This window comes from Aulonocara sp. 'chitande type north' Nkhata Bay, linkage group LG9 (genome assembly GCF_057382095.1).
Source record: "Aulonocara sp. 'chitande type north' Nkhata Bay isolate Kocher_YH1m ecotype deep benthic linkage group LG9, A_spYH_male_GT1.1, whole genome shotgun sequence".
In the NCBI taxonomy this organism is placed as follows: domain Eukaryota; kingdom Metazoa; phylum Chordata; class Actinopteri; order Cichliformes; family Cichlidae; genus Aulonocara; species Aulonocara sp. 'chitande type north' Nkhata Bay.
Genome location: NC_141352.1, coordinates 20,492,464 through 20,507,652, shown reverse-complemented (window position 1 = coordinate 20,507,652; position 15,189 = coordinate 20,492,464). Strand labels below are relative to the sequence as shown.

Here is a 15,189-nt window from a genome sequence, read left to right as displayed (position 1 = left end):
GCGTTTTTGTCCTCTAGTGGAGCGCTTTGGCATCGGGCGGCACATCTTCTCAAATCGATTACAGCATTAGCTTTTTTGGAGATATCATCTTCAGTGATAGGGCGACACCTTGTGGTTAAATTAGACAATTGGACGTAATATTCTGCAGCTGGGTGTAAATACTTAACGTAAAACCTGAATGAAGTTCTGGAAAAGGGATTTTTATATAACCAACTCTAGTCAAAGTGTTTGTAAAGCTGGAAGCAAAATCATACAGTCAAGCAGAAGAACAAAAGCAGTTCTGAAAATGTGAGACTATAAATTCAAATTTAAAAAAAAGAAGAAAAGCCCATGCACACAAAAAAAGATAAATGTTGGTGAATCACTCAGACCCATCAAAGGTAAAAGGGGCCTCTGAACCTGGGTTTCTGAACACTGTTGCAACATGAGCAGGAATTCCATTTTCGTCTCCCGCATTGTGTTGTGCTGTTGATATTGTGAGGTGGAAACTTCAGGGAGGGACAAAGCGGCCCATCTCTCCCGGCACTGTGACCTTGGGTCCCTGTCAGATACAAAAGCGTCGGTGCAGGGCAGCATTCCTCAGAGCAGGTAAACAGAGCCTCCTCTAATCCCTCTGGGGGCCCTCAGTCTGCTGGAGCTCAACGACGGCTTTTACAAATGTTGACATTTGCAAACATGAACAGTCTGGCATTCTGCAAAAACAAAACTCCCCCGTTTCTAAGAGAGTTCTGCAAACGACAGAGCTCGTCCTCTCTGCAGGCAGCTTTTGCTTCGCGGCAGCAGCCTGCAGAGTGCTCAATGTGGAAGTGGCAAGTTAGAGGGAAGCAGAAATCCACAAGGCCTTAATTGAGAGATGTCCCTTTATTCCTACTAACGTAGTATTAATAGAGCAAAGAAGAAAGCAGAACTTTTTGTGACAGGCCAGCATGGATAGATGGATGGATACAGGCCTGCAGAGATGGGAGAGTATGCACCCATTACTTTGGTTAAAAATGGCAATTGTGGTTTTCCAACTAAACTATTTAATTTGAATAAACTGATACTGGTTTATGGTTTAAGGTGAACACACCACAACAAGTTTTCCACTTCAGAATCACAGCTACATAGTTACACCTTTTGGCCCCTTTTTCTACACTCTGTACTCTGATATTTGGCCGAGCTGAGCAGCATCAAGTTTCTGATTGTTCGAGGAACACAAAATCCACCCAGAGTGATGCTGCCTGTATTAAAACCCTGAACTTTGCTGCAAGGTAACAGTGCTAAGCATTCGTCCCTCATACTTATAGAAAGCATACCCTACCAGTAACAAGGGTTTACAAATGAGCACTACTTAACTTTAAGACAAGTAAGAGTACAAAATAGTTCTTTAGCTGGGACTCATTCTGCTTCATCTATTTCTACTCAAAGTTACACAAGGCTAAATGACAGAAAGGTCACCAAGAAGTTTATTTCACACCTGTTTCTGGTATCAAATGTGACATTTTCAATTTACATAAAATACTGAATATCTTGAATCATTTTCAAAATATAAGACATAAAGAACAGACCAAATGCAGTTGTTGTTGTGGTTTTTTTTAATAATCCAGCAGACAACACGATCCCTTCTTCTGACTCGTGTGATCGGGATGAAAACACACCAATCAATCATTATTTGTAGCGTCAAACCATCCGAGATGATGGCACCAGGTTAAAAAATAAATAAATAAAATATATAACAGCGATGAAGCTGGAAGGAGCTTCTGGTGAAGTGAAAGCCGTGAAGCAACTTGCTTTAGAGTTATGTGTCTCCTCAGTGAACCCGGCTGTCGTCAGATGGAAACCTCCATCCACTGGACTAGCAAACAGTGGTAATCCAGGCAGGCCCCCCTGCTCCTGCTTGGTACAGAAGTCTTAAGTTCAGAGAACAGATGAGATATGTTCGAATGCACGTACAGCAAGTTGGAACAACAGCAATGACTGGAAAAGCAGAATATTCTCTGGAAGAGAAGGCTGTGGCTCAGGAGGTAGAGCGGGTCGTCCACCAATCAAAAGGTCGGCTAATAGATTCTTCTGCTACTCCAGTCTGCACTCTGTCCCCTAGATGGCTCTTAAAGCATAAATAGCTCTGTGACTTCTTCAAATGTAATAAAACACAGATATTACATGCATTACGTGAGAAGCCTTTAAACCAAGATTATCAACTTCATTTTACGTTGTGGGCCACATGCAACCCACTTTGATCTTAAGTGGGCCGGACAGGTGAAACCCCTTTTTGTCAGTGTAAAGTTTTCCTACACATCTCAAAATGCAGAGATAGCTTAATTTTTTTTTAAAATTAGTGTAGTATGTCCCAGTTTTTCTACATGATCAAAAAATTCAGTTAAAATAAAGTTAAAAGTCCAAACTCTACTCCCTACTTCATCTTTTCTAAAAACCATCCGGTCGGCCGGATTGGTCGTCCTGGCTGATTTTGGACACTGGGCCTTATGTTTGACACCCCTGATTTCTACGTGTTTAAAATGAGAGCCTTCCATATTTCATGAGTGTTGCCCTGTTTTTAACCAGGCAAAAATCTGAGGCCAACAAATTTCCAATTTGTTCCAAATTTGTTAAATTCATCTTCGTCCACTTTTCCACTTCGGGGTCGGTCAGCTGTCGTAAGGCAAAAGGCAGCGTACACACTGGACAGGTCGCCACTATCACAGAGCTAACACACACAGTGAGCCGAACACACTCTCGTCCAGTTTAGAATTCCCAATTAAAGTATAAACCCATGAGAGAAAAAGTCTGTAGAAATAACTACAGTGATTTTGGTTGCTTTATTTTTTTCTCCCTGAAGGCCAAAATATGCCGGTCCTAACTCAACGGTCTCATTTATCTAGGACAAGGATTACACTAGCTCGTGACACTGGTTACCAAATTTGAGATACAGGACTTCAACCTTTAGGCCAGGGGAAGTCCTGCAGTGGCAAAAAGCTCAAAACTGAACTGGGTGGAGGTTAGGAATGATGAAATGTTAGGCACTGGACAAGAAAAAAGATGTCCAGAAAGGTCAAAGATGGAATTCTATGCTGTGAAACATGAATGAACTAAGGAAAATAGCTTTTTAAGTATCTTTGTATTTTAGCTCTAATTAAGAAAATTTGTTCTGTTAAAGTAAAAATTACAAAAAAAAAGAAGCTGAACTGGAAATAAAACATGTAATTGCTTATATAGAAACTTTTTGCAGCAAACATTTCAATGTTTTACGTCACCAGGTAAGGTTGAGGAAAGCTTCAGATGATTACATCAGCTACTTTTAGTACATAAACTTCCCAACTTGCATTTGTTTGACATATGACGAACAATGAGTCAAATTAATAAAAATAATGTAATAATTAAAAAAACAACAAAAAAAAACAATGGTGCCTATAAATAACATTTATTATGAAGATGAATGACTCTCCAATCTTCAAAGTTCAGAAGAATAAAGAAAAGATATATAATATTGAAAACATTAAAATTTATTTTGTCTTGATTAGCTTCGATTCACTTCTAGCTACAGAAACCTTTATTCATTTTGATTGAAGTTTTGAGCAAAAAAAAAGCCAAAACAATAAAAACACAGAAATATTAAAGTGCATCAAAAACTTTTATTTTTCATGAGTTTGAGGTATAAAGAATAGAAACTTAAATGTACTTAAAAAATGAAGTATCTTTAAAAGTCTTCATGTCATAGTAGAAAAATCCAGTTTTTACAGCATCAGAACAAATTGCACAATCATTTCAGAATAATTCAAACACAACATGATTCCTTCTTATGACACAAGTGTGAAAAACACAGAGATGTCTTCAAAGTTTGCTTTTTGTTTTGGTCAGAACCCAACGGGCTGGGTTTACAGTCATTTGGTGCACCATACAGTTCGAGATGACGAAACCAGTGCAGTGTCTTTGTGTTAAAACTCCAACCAAACAGTGAGTGTCAAGAAGCTGGAATGACCTTTGGTGCAGTGAAAGCCATGAAGCAGCTTGCTTTAGAGGTTTATGTGTCTGCTCAGTGAACCCGGCTGTCGTCACACAGATGGAAACCTCCATCCACTGGGCTAACAAACAATGGTAATCCGGGCAGGCCACCCTGCTTGATACAGAAGTTTTAAGTTCATTGAAGAACAGCAGCGGGAAGGAAAAGACAAGATATGGTCAAGTTGAAAGAACAGTGACAGCAGGAAAAGTGGTTAGGAAAAAGGCGACAGGCCCGATAACCTGAACGCACCAACAACTGTCGAGTGAGGGAAATGAAATCTTCATCTCGGGGCCGGAGATGGCGAGGCTGTGAAAGAACGTGAAGTGTTAAGCGAATGAGTTAAGGCAGTATCATGGTTTAAGCTGGTCAATGGCTCCTCTTACTGGCACGCTGTTAAAATAAAGTAAAAGTATGCGTTAGTTACAGATGTCTCTCTGTTGTACTCACACCTGAGATGGCTAGCGGTCACGTCAGGTGAATCAAATCTCAACTGCACCATCGTGCCACCAAGTGTGATCAAACAAAGAGCACCACAAGAGCAAGTGTGGGACCACACCAGAGGTGTTTCATGCTTTTACTCAACCTCTTAGTTAATGACTGAATCAGTCACAGGTCATTTAACACTTTTTTAGTTTTCCTGTTAAAAGGCAGTTTTTGCCCTCCACTGTCACCAAGTGCTCGCTCATAGGGGGTCGTCTGATTGTTGGGCTTTTCTCTGCATCGCTGTAGGGTCTTTACCTTAGAATATAAAGCGCCTTAAGCAAACTGTTGTAGTGAATTGGAAGTCTACAAATAAAACTGAACTGAAATTAACTGTAAAAAATAAAAAAGATCCTTGAAGAATTCCCTGCTCAGAAAACAGGTTGATTATTTTTCTAGCAGAACAACAAAGGCTTTGAGAAACTGGGTGAGGTTATATGATGTTAAATGACCTGATAGGTTTCTGGGAAAAGGCCTCAGATGATTACATTAGCAATATAAACAGGGGATACTTTTAGCAGATTAATATAAACAGCCTGCTTAATTTCAGGTCACTCGCAAATGCACTTTGTTAATTGACTAAAACATGTTAAACCTTTGGTATGGCCTCTTAAATGTGCTTTTAAAAAATGGATTTGTCACTCTGCTCCATGGTAGAGGATTTGATCTGAAGAAAAAGACAGAATTCAGTGAGTAATTCAGCGACTCTGCACCTTAAATGTACCTGTTAAAAAAAAGTTACAAGTTAGTGCTGTGCAAAACTCAACCTTTGACCCAAATATGCGAAATATTCTCACTATAATCATCAGCAGCCTTTATGGAGGTTTCTTATGCAAGCATAAGAAAGCTGCATTCACAACTGACAGGCAAGCCCTTCTATGTTAAATACCTACTACAACCATATGAGGTGGCATGTTTGGAAAAACATGCTGTAACTTAAATAAGCCTTTTTTCCCCCCAATTAAAATTAATCACTTTTAAAAATTCACAGTACACGTCTGTATGAAATTCTTCACATTAAGGTACAGATAAGATTCAATATGAATCTGTTCTGGTATTAAAAGACCTGACGTCTTATAACAATATCACTATGACCTGGCATTGCCGTTACTCTTTCAAATCCACAGGATTTAGCGTAGCACTAAAACTCGAGCGAGTAACCCACAACATGAAAGACAATAAATACATAACCGTCAATACACAGAAAAGGCTAAAAAATGTCAAACAAAAAAAGAATAAAACATAAATAAACCAGATTTCTGCAACATACAAAAAAATAAATAAAACAATAAATAATTTTTTAAAAAACGCCACAACTTCACTGTTTATATGAAGAAGAGGAAATTTGTGGGATCGAATACTTTGGGTACTTGCTGAGAATGTACTGGTGGCTTATTTTAAACCTTTATGGATTATTAGTAACTTCAAGTAACATAAGGGAAATACCACTAAATTTGTGATGTGATTCAACACATGCAGACAGGACAGAGAAGCCAATTAGTACACATTTCTCAAACCACAAAATCAGGGAGGTTAATCTGTAGCGCCACCTAGAGGCACAGCTGGGAACAGACTTTCAGACAGATTAAAAGAATAAAATAAAAGTGGTGACCTTTTTTTTTGGCATAAAACTCGTACCTTTTCCCTACCAGCCGAGTAGCAATGCTTCTCATTTTATGGAGCTGCACATTCAGATGACCTCAATGCTAAATTTTCAGGCCAAAATTTCTCATTTAAGGAAATAAATTCAGTGATATTCCCCTTCAACTTTGAGGTAGTATCTCTTGCCATAATACTGCTCATTTTTTGTTTTTGTTTTTTTGCGTCTATAAACCTACAAAATCAAAAATTACTTAAAAAAGTGGTTCATCCCAAGAAAATACGCAAGTTTCCAAACGCATTTACGTCATATGTTGCATAGTTAAAACCCCCAAACTTACAGAATACGTTAAAAAGTACAAACGAGTAGAAAGTGTGGCACAGAAGATGAAAACTACGTTATCATAAAGGCACATAACACATGGACATCACACACAACCACACGTCTTTGGGCTAAAGTTCAAGTGGCTTCACATACCTGCATGTTCACGGTATATTGGCCATATTTTTATTTACACTTTTGTTTTTGGTTATTTGTTCGTTTTTTTCTTTTCACCTTAAACTTTTTGTCAAATGTATTGTTTAACACAAATGTGGTCCAGTCATTCCTCGTTTGAAAATACAAACAAAATACTTGTAAAAATGACATATCTGGACACGTCAGCATATCCTTTACATATAAAAGTTGTTTCTCCTGATACAACGTGAGTGAACTCAAAAAAATTTAACGAGTTAAATATCGAGTGAAAGCCTGACTTATGCACATGATCACTACGCGGGTAATGGTTGCCCCCTCTCGTTGTTCTGTCTCGTCCCTTTGAATAATGTATATAAAACAATTTCAGTCTTCGATGTGAAAAAACGTCTGCATTTAAACTTTTAACACATTTTTACAACTACAATACACAAACAGTTTTGTGATGAGGAGAAAAAAATCTGAATAACAAAAAAAATTTAAAATGTGACGAGCTAGTAAGTGATGCCTTGGAAAAAAATGTGTAAAACTGACAAAAGAGAAATTAGTGTATTTAGAAAATGTATCTCTCTACAGTCTCCAGGGCAAATTATTAAGGTGAATTTTGTTTATATTTCCTCCTCTTTTATCCAATCTGACCGCTCTGCGTGAAGGAAAAACAGTCTGCTGTGCAGCTTACTGATCAATAAGCTGATAGTCACTCAAATTTGGGTAAATATTTCCAAACTTATTCCAATTCCAGAGGAGAGTAAGGAATGTATCCTCGAGGAACTTCACAGAAATGTCTGTTTATCCTGCAGAGAACTGGAAACAGTTCTTTTCCATCTACCAACAATGTCAAATACCCTGCCAAGCTCATTAAAAAGAAAGAAAGAAAACTCAAAAAACATGTCTACATACTCACAGCCCCAAAGCACACTCGGCACAACCTAAATCTAACTACTACATAATCAGACATCCAACTAAAATGCAGGTCAAACAAGGCATGAAAGGTTCATCCACAATGTTTTCTAGTTAACAGTTAAAAGCTGAGTAATAACCAACTAACTTAAACGAGAGAGAGAGAGAGAGAGAGAGATAGAAAGGACTTAGTAAGCAACAATAAAACTGAAAAACAGGAGAAATCAACTCATCAGTGCCCACATTTACAATTCTTTAAACCACAGGGAATTTAGCAAAAAAAATAATCACAGCCTATCCCAGCTGGGTTTTGGTCACTGCTATGACATCTTGAATCATCACAACCAGGACACCTCTCCGCCTATATGCAGGAACCCCACTAGGTAGTGCCATAGACCAAAAAACAGACTTCACAGCTACCCGAATGCAGGGCTACGAGAGAAAGACTGAAACACCAATAGTGATAAAATACTGCCATCTACAGACAGGGGAGACCCACTACATGAACAGGCTGACCGCATCCCACCACAACAAGTCCCCCTATATGAGCACCACACCACTAATAACATAAAAAATTCTATTAAGTGGTCACGTTAGAATCACAGCGTTCAAGTGTCATTTGTCACGAAGGATTTCACTAAAGAGGGGAGCAACCATTATCCCATGATGAGCTCTACTTATAGTGTCCATGTCAGATGCAAAATAAACATTAATCACAAACTACATTGAAATAGCAGAAGGTATCCAGTATCTCTCCAGTGCCATTTTCACAACTGCAGACACTTGGTAGAAAAAGTCAAACACAGGCATGCTCTCAGCTAAATGTCTTTGTGTTCACTGTCCCAGCTCGATGGGAGACGACTTGATGAATGATGTGCAGAGGCGTTGAATGTTAGTGACCCCCAAAAGAAATGGAGAAGTATCTGTAGACCAGGTTGGAGCTGTGCAGGAGACCCTCCGGCGTTGGGAGAGAGCGACTTCTTGCAAAAGGACCCGCTGGCTTTATAACGCTCCTCATCCGTCAATCAGCGACACATCAATGTGGGACAAATCAATCATGTGCCTGTGTGATAATTGTGATAACAATGTTTGAGCCACTGTGGATGGAGATACCTATGACACTGTACAGCAGCTAAACTGGAAAATATAAAAAGGTCTACTGGAGTATGTCTGACATGTTTACAAAGATAAAAGGAAGGAGCTGTGTTCAGTACCTGTGGAAGCTCATTTGGAAACTTGCTGCATGTTGGGGACTGGAAAATGTAGCAAATGCTTTCCTCTGCTGGGGCACCATTTTGAAAGTCTGCAAGTGGATAAAAATGGGGGGGAAAGGCCCAACTAAATAGAAGTGCATACTCCTTTCCTCCGCAAGGGGGAGCGGGGGTGGTAACAAGAAAGGGAATAATCAATTGGATCTTTCAAAGCTAACCTACTGAATCGCTACAACAGAGGGCGCTGTGGGGTTGCAGATAAGAAACGCCATTGCTGTCACTGGTGGGTGCCACTAAATATGTGGTTTCTAAGTTTTCAGTGTGAAGTAGGGCGTCAAGATGACCAAAGTGATCGGCAATATCTCGCCAATTCTTACCTAATTTGATAATTTAATCTTTTAAATAAATAACATAACAGATTATTCAAAACGGAATCTACCTCGCTACAGTTTCATGTCACATCACATATAAGCAACACTTGCAAACGCAGATGTGTCTGGGTGTGCACGGAGATGTGCACGCAAACACACGCTCAGACTTCTGCACACTTTAAAATTAATGTGTGTATGCAGCATCGTCATACGAGGGGGGATTTTTCAATTTGGAGAATAATCTGACTAAACGTGCAGAGATACTCATTGAGCTCATTTCTTTTATTAATCTTGGGGGGGGGGGGGGGTGAAGACCCCCAAGATTCATAACTTAGTGTATCTATACACATGTATACTCTAAAAGGGTCCACTTTAACCTTCTCTGCCAACCTACCTTAGTAGCAATGCTATCAATGACTGGCAATCCCTAAAGGGTTACAACAGGACAATCTGACCATTAAAGCAGATCACCTAATAGTGTGATGTATGAGGCTTTAATGTAAAAACAATGCATAAATTCAGCTTTAGCCAAGCCATGTCAACGAGGTATGGAAACACAATATAAATACACCATATTCTCCAGGGTGATGTATTTGGTACCCACCTCTATTGGGCCGATGGACCTCAGAAGGTTCTTAAGCTGCAAATCGGTTGTAGATGAGGAGAGGCCTTCAATGGACACAGTGCAGCGCTCACTCTCAGCAGTCTTTTGGCTCTGTCTGGTGGGCATCGGACGACCTCGACCCATCTGGCTACCCCCTCTACCTCGGCCCCGGCCTGACACAACAACCTAAAATCGATGGAAGGAGTCATTTTAAAAACAGAGAGAGAGACCACAGATGTACAGAGTGAACCTTCTCCTTCTAAAAACGGGCACGCAGGTGCATTCAGCCGTGTGGAGAGTTTTCTGAGCACAAAGGCAAATTTTTAAAATTCTACACGTTTCCCTCTCACACCTCTCAGCCTTGTCACGCTTTCACATGATTGACTCGTCATATTTCTGCATTGAACATCAACATCAGAACACGATGCAAGCGGCGTGGCATATCTTCATATGAGCTTGTGAGTGAGAGATATGTTGCTTCAGCAGCAGAGGGGGAGGAAGAAGAGGAGGAGGGGAGGAGGAAGAGAGGAGAGGAGCTAGTGGGAATATGTCTGTATGTGTTGGGGGGCGGGGGAGCATAAAGGGAGAGGAGCCATGCAAGCGTTATGGTGGCTGCCTTACCCTGTCAGCGCCAGTGAGTACGGTAACAGTGACAGGAGCCTGGCGGTGACAGGCGTGCAGAGAGGCCAGGGGACCTTGTGTAGTCCCCCTGTGTTACACCATTTTCAGCCTGTCAATACTCCCGCACCTGGCATACTGTCCTGTCTTATTACAACTCCTCGATTGGTACGTCTACTGAATGCCACAGGAGTGCCACTGGCACAGGACAACTTTACAGGAGTCATTTCAGCTTCTTTTATAGCAGAACTGCCATCGCATGTGCACTGACCTCCATTAATAATCACATTTCAGGCGAAATTCTCTCTAGTGTCTACACCACAAAAGAAACAGAGCTCATTTTGAGCATACCCTGTTTTGTTGTGGGTTGCCCATGCCCCCGCGGCTAGCCTGTGACGGTCCACCTGGTCCCTGTTGCTGTTGTCCTGTCATGGTAACTTTCCTTTGGATGCCCTGGTTGAGCGTAGCTGCTGGCCAGGCGCCTTGTTCCTGTACTGGGCTGCTTGTGGCCTCAGGCCCCTTTCCACTCTGGATGGGAATGATGGAGGGCAAAACTAATTTAGCATCTCAAAAAACAAGAATAATTAATTATAAACTTCCCACTTTTTAAAATCACCTTATGCACATTAAGCATTTAGGGGAAAGTGGTTTATGGGCAACTGGGAGAAATGCAAGGACATATCTACAACGTTAAAATCAGTCAGGACTGGACGCTGGATTCGTATCCGCCAGGCTGTGGAGAATAAAGATCAGCTCAACAAGGTGATGGTCTCATTATCAAATAAAGTCACAGCTCAACTGTGTTGACATGCAGGGAGGAATTGAAGGTCGTCTCCTCCCCGAGTCTGCAGAAAGATGTGACAGATCAATACGAGGGAAGAAAAGAGGCGATATCTCTGACCTGTCCCCAGCTGAGAATAAATGGATTAATCCCTCCTATAGAAATCACAGCTCCTGATTGCGCCCATCAAATGCTAAGCTGCATTACACTGAAACGACAGCAGCTCGATGTGTACCCCATCTCCCTTGCGCGCTCCCCTCCTCCCCAGCTTTTGTGTTTTGCACTGCTTTGTATTATCCCTGATGAAAATATAATTTGCCTCTTATCTGTGTGCCTAAGCCATACAAATCCAAATCCTCAAAAGTGGCAACTTTCTTACACAGGTATTATGTTTCTCCCCCCACTGCCACCACCTTCAACCAAAAAAGATTAATTACAAGAGTCTTGGATTGGCATCTTTTGTTGCTTCGCACCTGAGAGATGGGCTGAGGGAAAAAAAGCAACTGAGGGATGACAAGAAAGGGAGAGAGAGAGTGTGAGGAAAAATAAGGAAAGGAGATAACATTGTCAAGCTCCCGTTGATGACAGCAGAACAATGTGGAAGAGAGAGCACCTGGAGAATGTTCTTTTCACTGCTGCTATAGGGCCCTAGCCGTTTCTTTCCCTTTCCATCTCTCTCTCCCCACTTCACATCCCACTCCTCTTTTTTTCTCCAAGATGCGCTACATCAGATAGCTCTGCGCAGGTTTCCATTAACGCGCTGACACCCAGTTATCTTCATCTGCAGCCAGCCTGTGATTTTGGCTCGGCGGCTTGATCCTCTGGGATGAAGTCGAAAAGCAGCTTATTTCAAATACTATCATATCCCACCAACACATCTCATCAGTGACAAGTATGAATGTTTAACATGCACGCTTTTGTGGTTTTTCAATAAAGATTAATGTGCAATTAAGGCCACAGCAGTAACTTATCAAGCAAGTACAAAAACAGACAGCAGTGGTAATTCTGGACTTTACCGCCGTTACCGTCATTCTTATTTTACCCCCTCCGAGGCCTTTATCATTAAAAGAATACTCTTCTGTCCTGAAAAGAGGATATCAACCTTTAGGAGCAGTGATGAGGTGTCCCCAACTCCACAGATAAATGTCATATTGCTCTCTTTTAATGCCTCCAGGCTTTCTGTGTTCTCTAGGTAAAATGTATGTAAAGACACTGTGGCTTAAATACCAGATCCCAAAGCTTAAGAGAGGAAACTCTTAACAGATCAATTTTTCCAAAATGACACAGACATCACTATGTCATTCCCATAGGTTAGATATCATCTGGACTGCAACACAGACAGTGAGGGCAATCAGTGGCATTTCCTTTCAAAACTGTGTAGTTTCCCATGTGGGTAAAATCTGCTGAAGAGGATCAAATAAATGTCAAACCAAAACAGGCAAAGAGGTGTAGGATAAAAATGAAATCATATGCTCACCGCTCCTGAAAGTTTGACGACTCTGACTTTTTGCGGCACCTGCTGGCGCTCGAAGCTAGTACTCCTTGCCCGCTGCATCACAGTTCTTTTAGCGCCAAGTTTAGGTCCTTGAGCCTGAGCCATGGCTGGACTCGCTGAAGGAGTATCAGGTACGTTCCTTTGAGGAACTTGAATGGTTTGGATCGGAGCACCAGGTCGGTTTACGTTCTGCAAAGCGCTGCTTCTTCGCTGCTGCACTGGCTGCAGCTGATTTTGTTGGGGTTGCTTAACAGGCCGGGCAGGCTGTTGCTGCTGAATGCTGCCTTTTACCATCTGCAGCCGTGTCCTGACATTGGGACGGGGCGCGGGGGTCTGAGCAGCACTGCTGGGAGGGATGGTGTTACCTATATTGCCAGTCTTTAATGTGGGATTTACTGATTGTTGTGTTCTCTGAGGAAACTGTCTTTGCTGTTGTGGTTGCAGTTGCTGTTGTGGTTGCAGTTGCTGTTGTGGTTGCAGTTGCTGTTGTGGTTTGTGTTCTGGTGGTGGTTGCTGCTGCCGCTGCTGCTGCTGTTGTTGTGCTGGAGGTACAGGGTGTGGTATTTGCTTATTTGGTTGCTCGGGCTGAGCTTGTGTAGTAGTGGTGCCTTGGCTTGGTGCCTGGGCATTAAGTCTTTCAAGCAGCTCCTTCTTCCTGACACCAGCCTGCATCTGCCGTCGCATCTCCTTCCTCTTTAGAATCTCCTCTCTCAGACGCTTCTGCTCCTCAATCTTCAGACGATACTGCCGTGTCTCCTCATCCTCATCAGGATCCTGTAGCACAAAACACAAGCTGGAAATATGCCTGCCACACTTCACTTCCTGGATGTAGCACTGTGTCTTATTTTAATCATTAGTGCTTGGGTTGGGCATTAAGTCTAAAGCATGTGAAAATGTCATCAGCAAATATATGATTTGGTTTTTGGTGAATTTTTAGCAAGTAAAAATCCAAAGACTTTAGTATACAGCAAGTAATTTTTTGTACTTATTACACACATCAATGTTTTTAGATTACATTACTTTAAAGAATAATGTATAGTATTATTATTATATATTAATATTCCCCTGTTTTTACTGGCATCTAGTAGCATGTAATGCAACAGTACTACCAGAAGGTGGCAGCAATGAAATTATAAGTTGTCTGCCAGTCTCCTCCAAGCCTATTATAAATTCTAACTAAAACAGAAGAATACCGCCTTCACTAACAATTACTAGACACACATTAGATGCTCTGATACAAACAAAAAAAACCCAAAAAAAAAAACATCTATGGCCATTAAAAAGTTCTAAAGAATGAATGACAACAACCACTCCATAGTTTTCCAGGTATATAGAGCATATATATCCACAGTCATATGAGAGTGGGTGCCGAGGGGTAATCTTTGAATAGTCAAATAGCTTCCTATGACTACTTTAGAGTATTTTAGCTTGAAATGTTTTTACTTTTGGGACACGAGCTTACGATGGTTTGAATTTCATGATGCAGGAAAAACAATGCTGCAAATAACATTTTTGACACTGTGTTGTATACCAGAGGATTTATAAAAAAGTGTATTTGGAAAAAAAAATCAGCACATTACTATAAACACATTATGTATTATCCAAACATGCTCATTTTTTAAAATTTACTTCTTTTGTCCTTGTCTCTGACAAAAAAAAACAACAAAAATTTGATCTTCGAGTCCTGACCTGTTGTGTCACGCCGGACGGCGTGCGTGGAATTTCCTTGCGAACAACTGTCCTGCCTGCTCCCTCAGGCTGTGATTCAGTCTTCGCAACAGCTTGGCCTCTTCCTTTGCCACCGTCAGGCATCGGCTGAGTGTTCTGCCCAGGACGCATCCCCTGTGTTGTCCTGGCAACAGGCTTGATGTTGGCAGCGGGGGAGGTGGGGGTGGTGGCAGGGCGGGCGCTGTTCGTGTTTGTGTTGCCAGGTGCTACAGGGAGCTCACGTAGGTTGCTGTTGCGCTGCTGCATTTGCTTGGAGACAGGTGTGTTCTGAAGAAAAGGACAAATTTTGTGTTTTCAAACCATTTAGCTCAGTTTTTATTTACTGATTAAAAATAGACGCGATACATATAACAACGATGGCAACATTTTATTCTTTCATTCTTAAACTGCGACCAGTTTAAGAATAAAATAAATGAGATAATATGTTAATCACTCACCATTCTCTGCCTGTTAGACATGTGGCGCTGTTGGGGGTTCAGAGGGCGGGGATTCATCTGTCTTGGGCTGCCATGCCCCTGCTGTTGATGGAAAGGATTCTGGCCATGGTGCATCATGGGGCGAGGCTCACCGAGATTTAGCTGCGGCTGCTGATGGTGGGGTAAGTCCTGCCTATGGTGTTGCTGCTGCTGGTGCATGGGCTGATGGGGTGACAGCGGATCATGATGTGGAAGCTGGGAAACAGGAGGGCCGTGCATTAAGCCCTGAAAAATCAGGAGGAAAGGAAGAAAAGCTTAATGAACACATCTTTTTCTGAAACAACAGGAACAGGACTAGTTTTTCTGAAAGTTGTTCCCAACGATGGAACGAGAAATCTCTACATAATTGAGCTCTAACTTGTGTCCTCATGCATCCAACTAAATAGTACTAAAATAATGCTTTAATCACTAGAGGGCGCTCTTGTCTATGTCTCCAGTCAAAATGCAGCAGTGCCAAACACAAGAGCCT

General features: G+C 41.4%; 1 protein-coding gene across 4 annotated transcripts in view; it reads right to left on the bottom strand.

The window, feature by feature from the left end:
* Positions 1-3,591: 3,591 nt before the first annotated feature.
* rbm33a (RNA binding motif protein 33a) overlaps positions 3,592-15,189 on the bottom strand; it is a 31,379-nt gene continuing 19,781 nt past the window's right edge. For 2 of the 4 annotated variants that reach the window (XM_086306421.1, XM_086306422.1), the window contains exons 13-19: positions 14,682-14,945; positions 14,206-14,511; positions 12,499-13,290; positions 10,592-10,768; positions 9,623-9,808; positions 8,651-8,739; positions 3,592-8,499 (exon numbers count right to left, since the gene is read on the bottom strand). In XM_086306421.1, the coding sequence (XP_086162547.1) occupies positions 8,451-8,499; positions 8,651-8,739; positions 9,623-9,808; positions 10,592-10,768; positions 12,499-13,290; positions 14,206-14,511; positions 14,682-14,945 (1,863 nt within the window). In that variant the 3' untranslated portion in view covers positions 3,592-8,450. The remainder of the gene's footprint in view (positions 8,500-8,650; positions 8,740-9,622; positions 9,809-10,591; positions 10,769-12,498; positions 13,291-14,205; positions 14,512-14,681; positions 14,946-15,189) is intronic. The other 2 variants (XM_086306424.1, XM_086306423.1) reach the window with 2 other exon arrangements.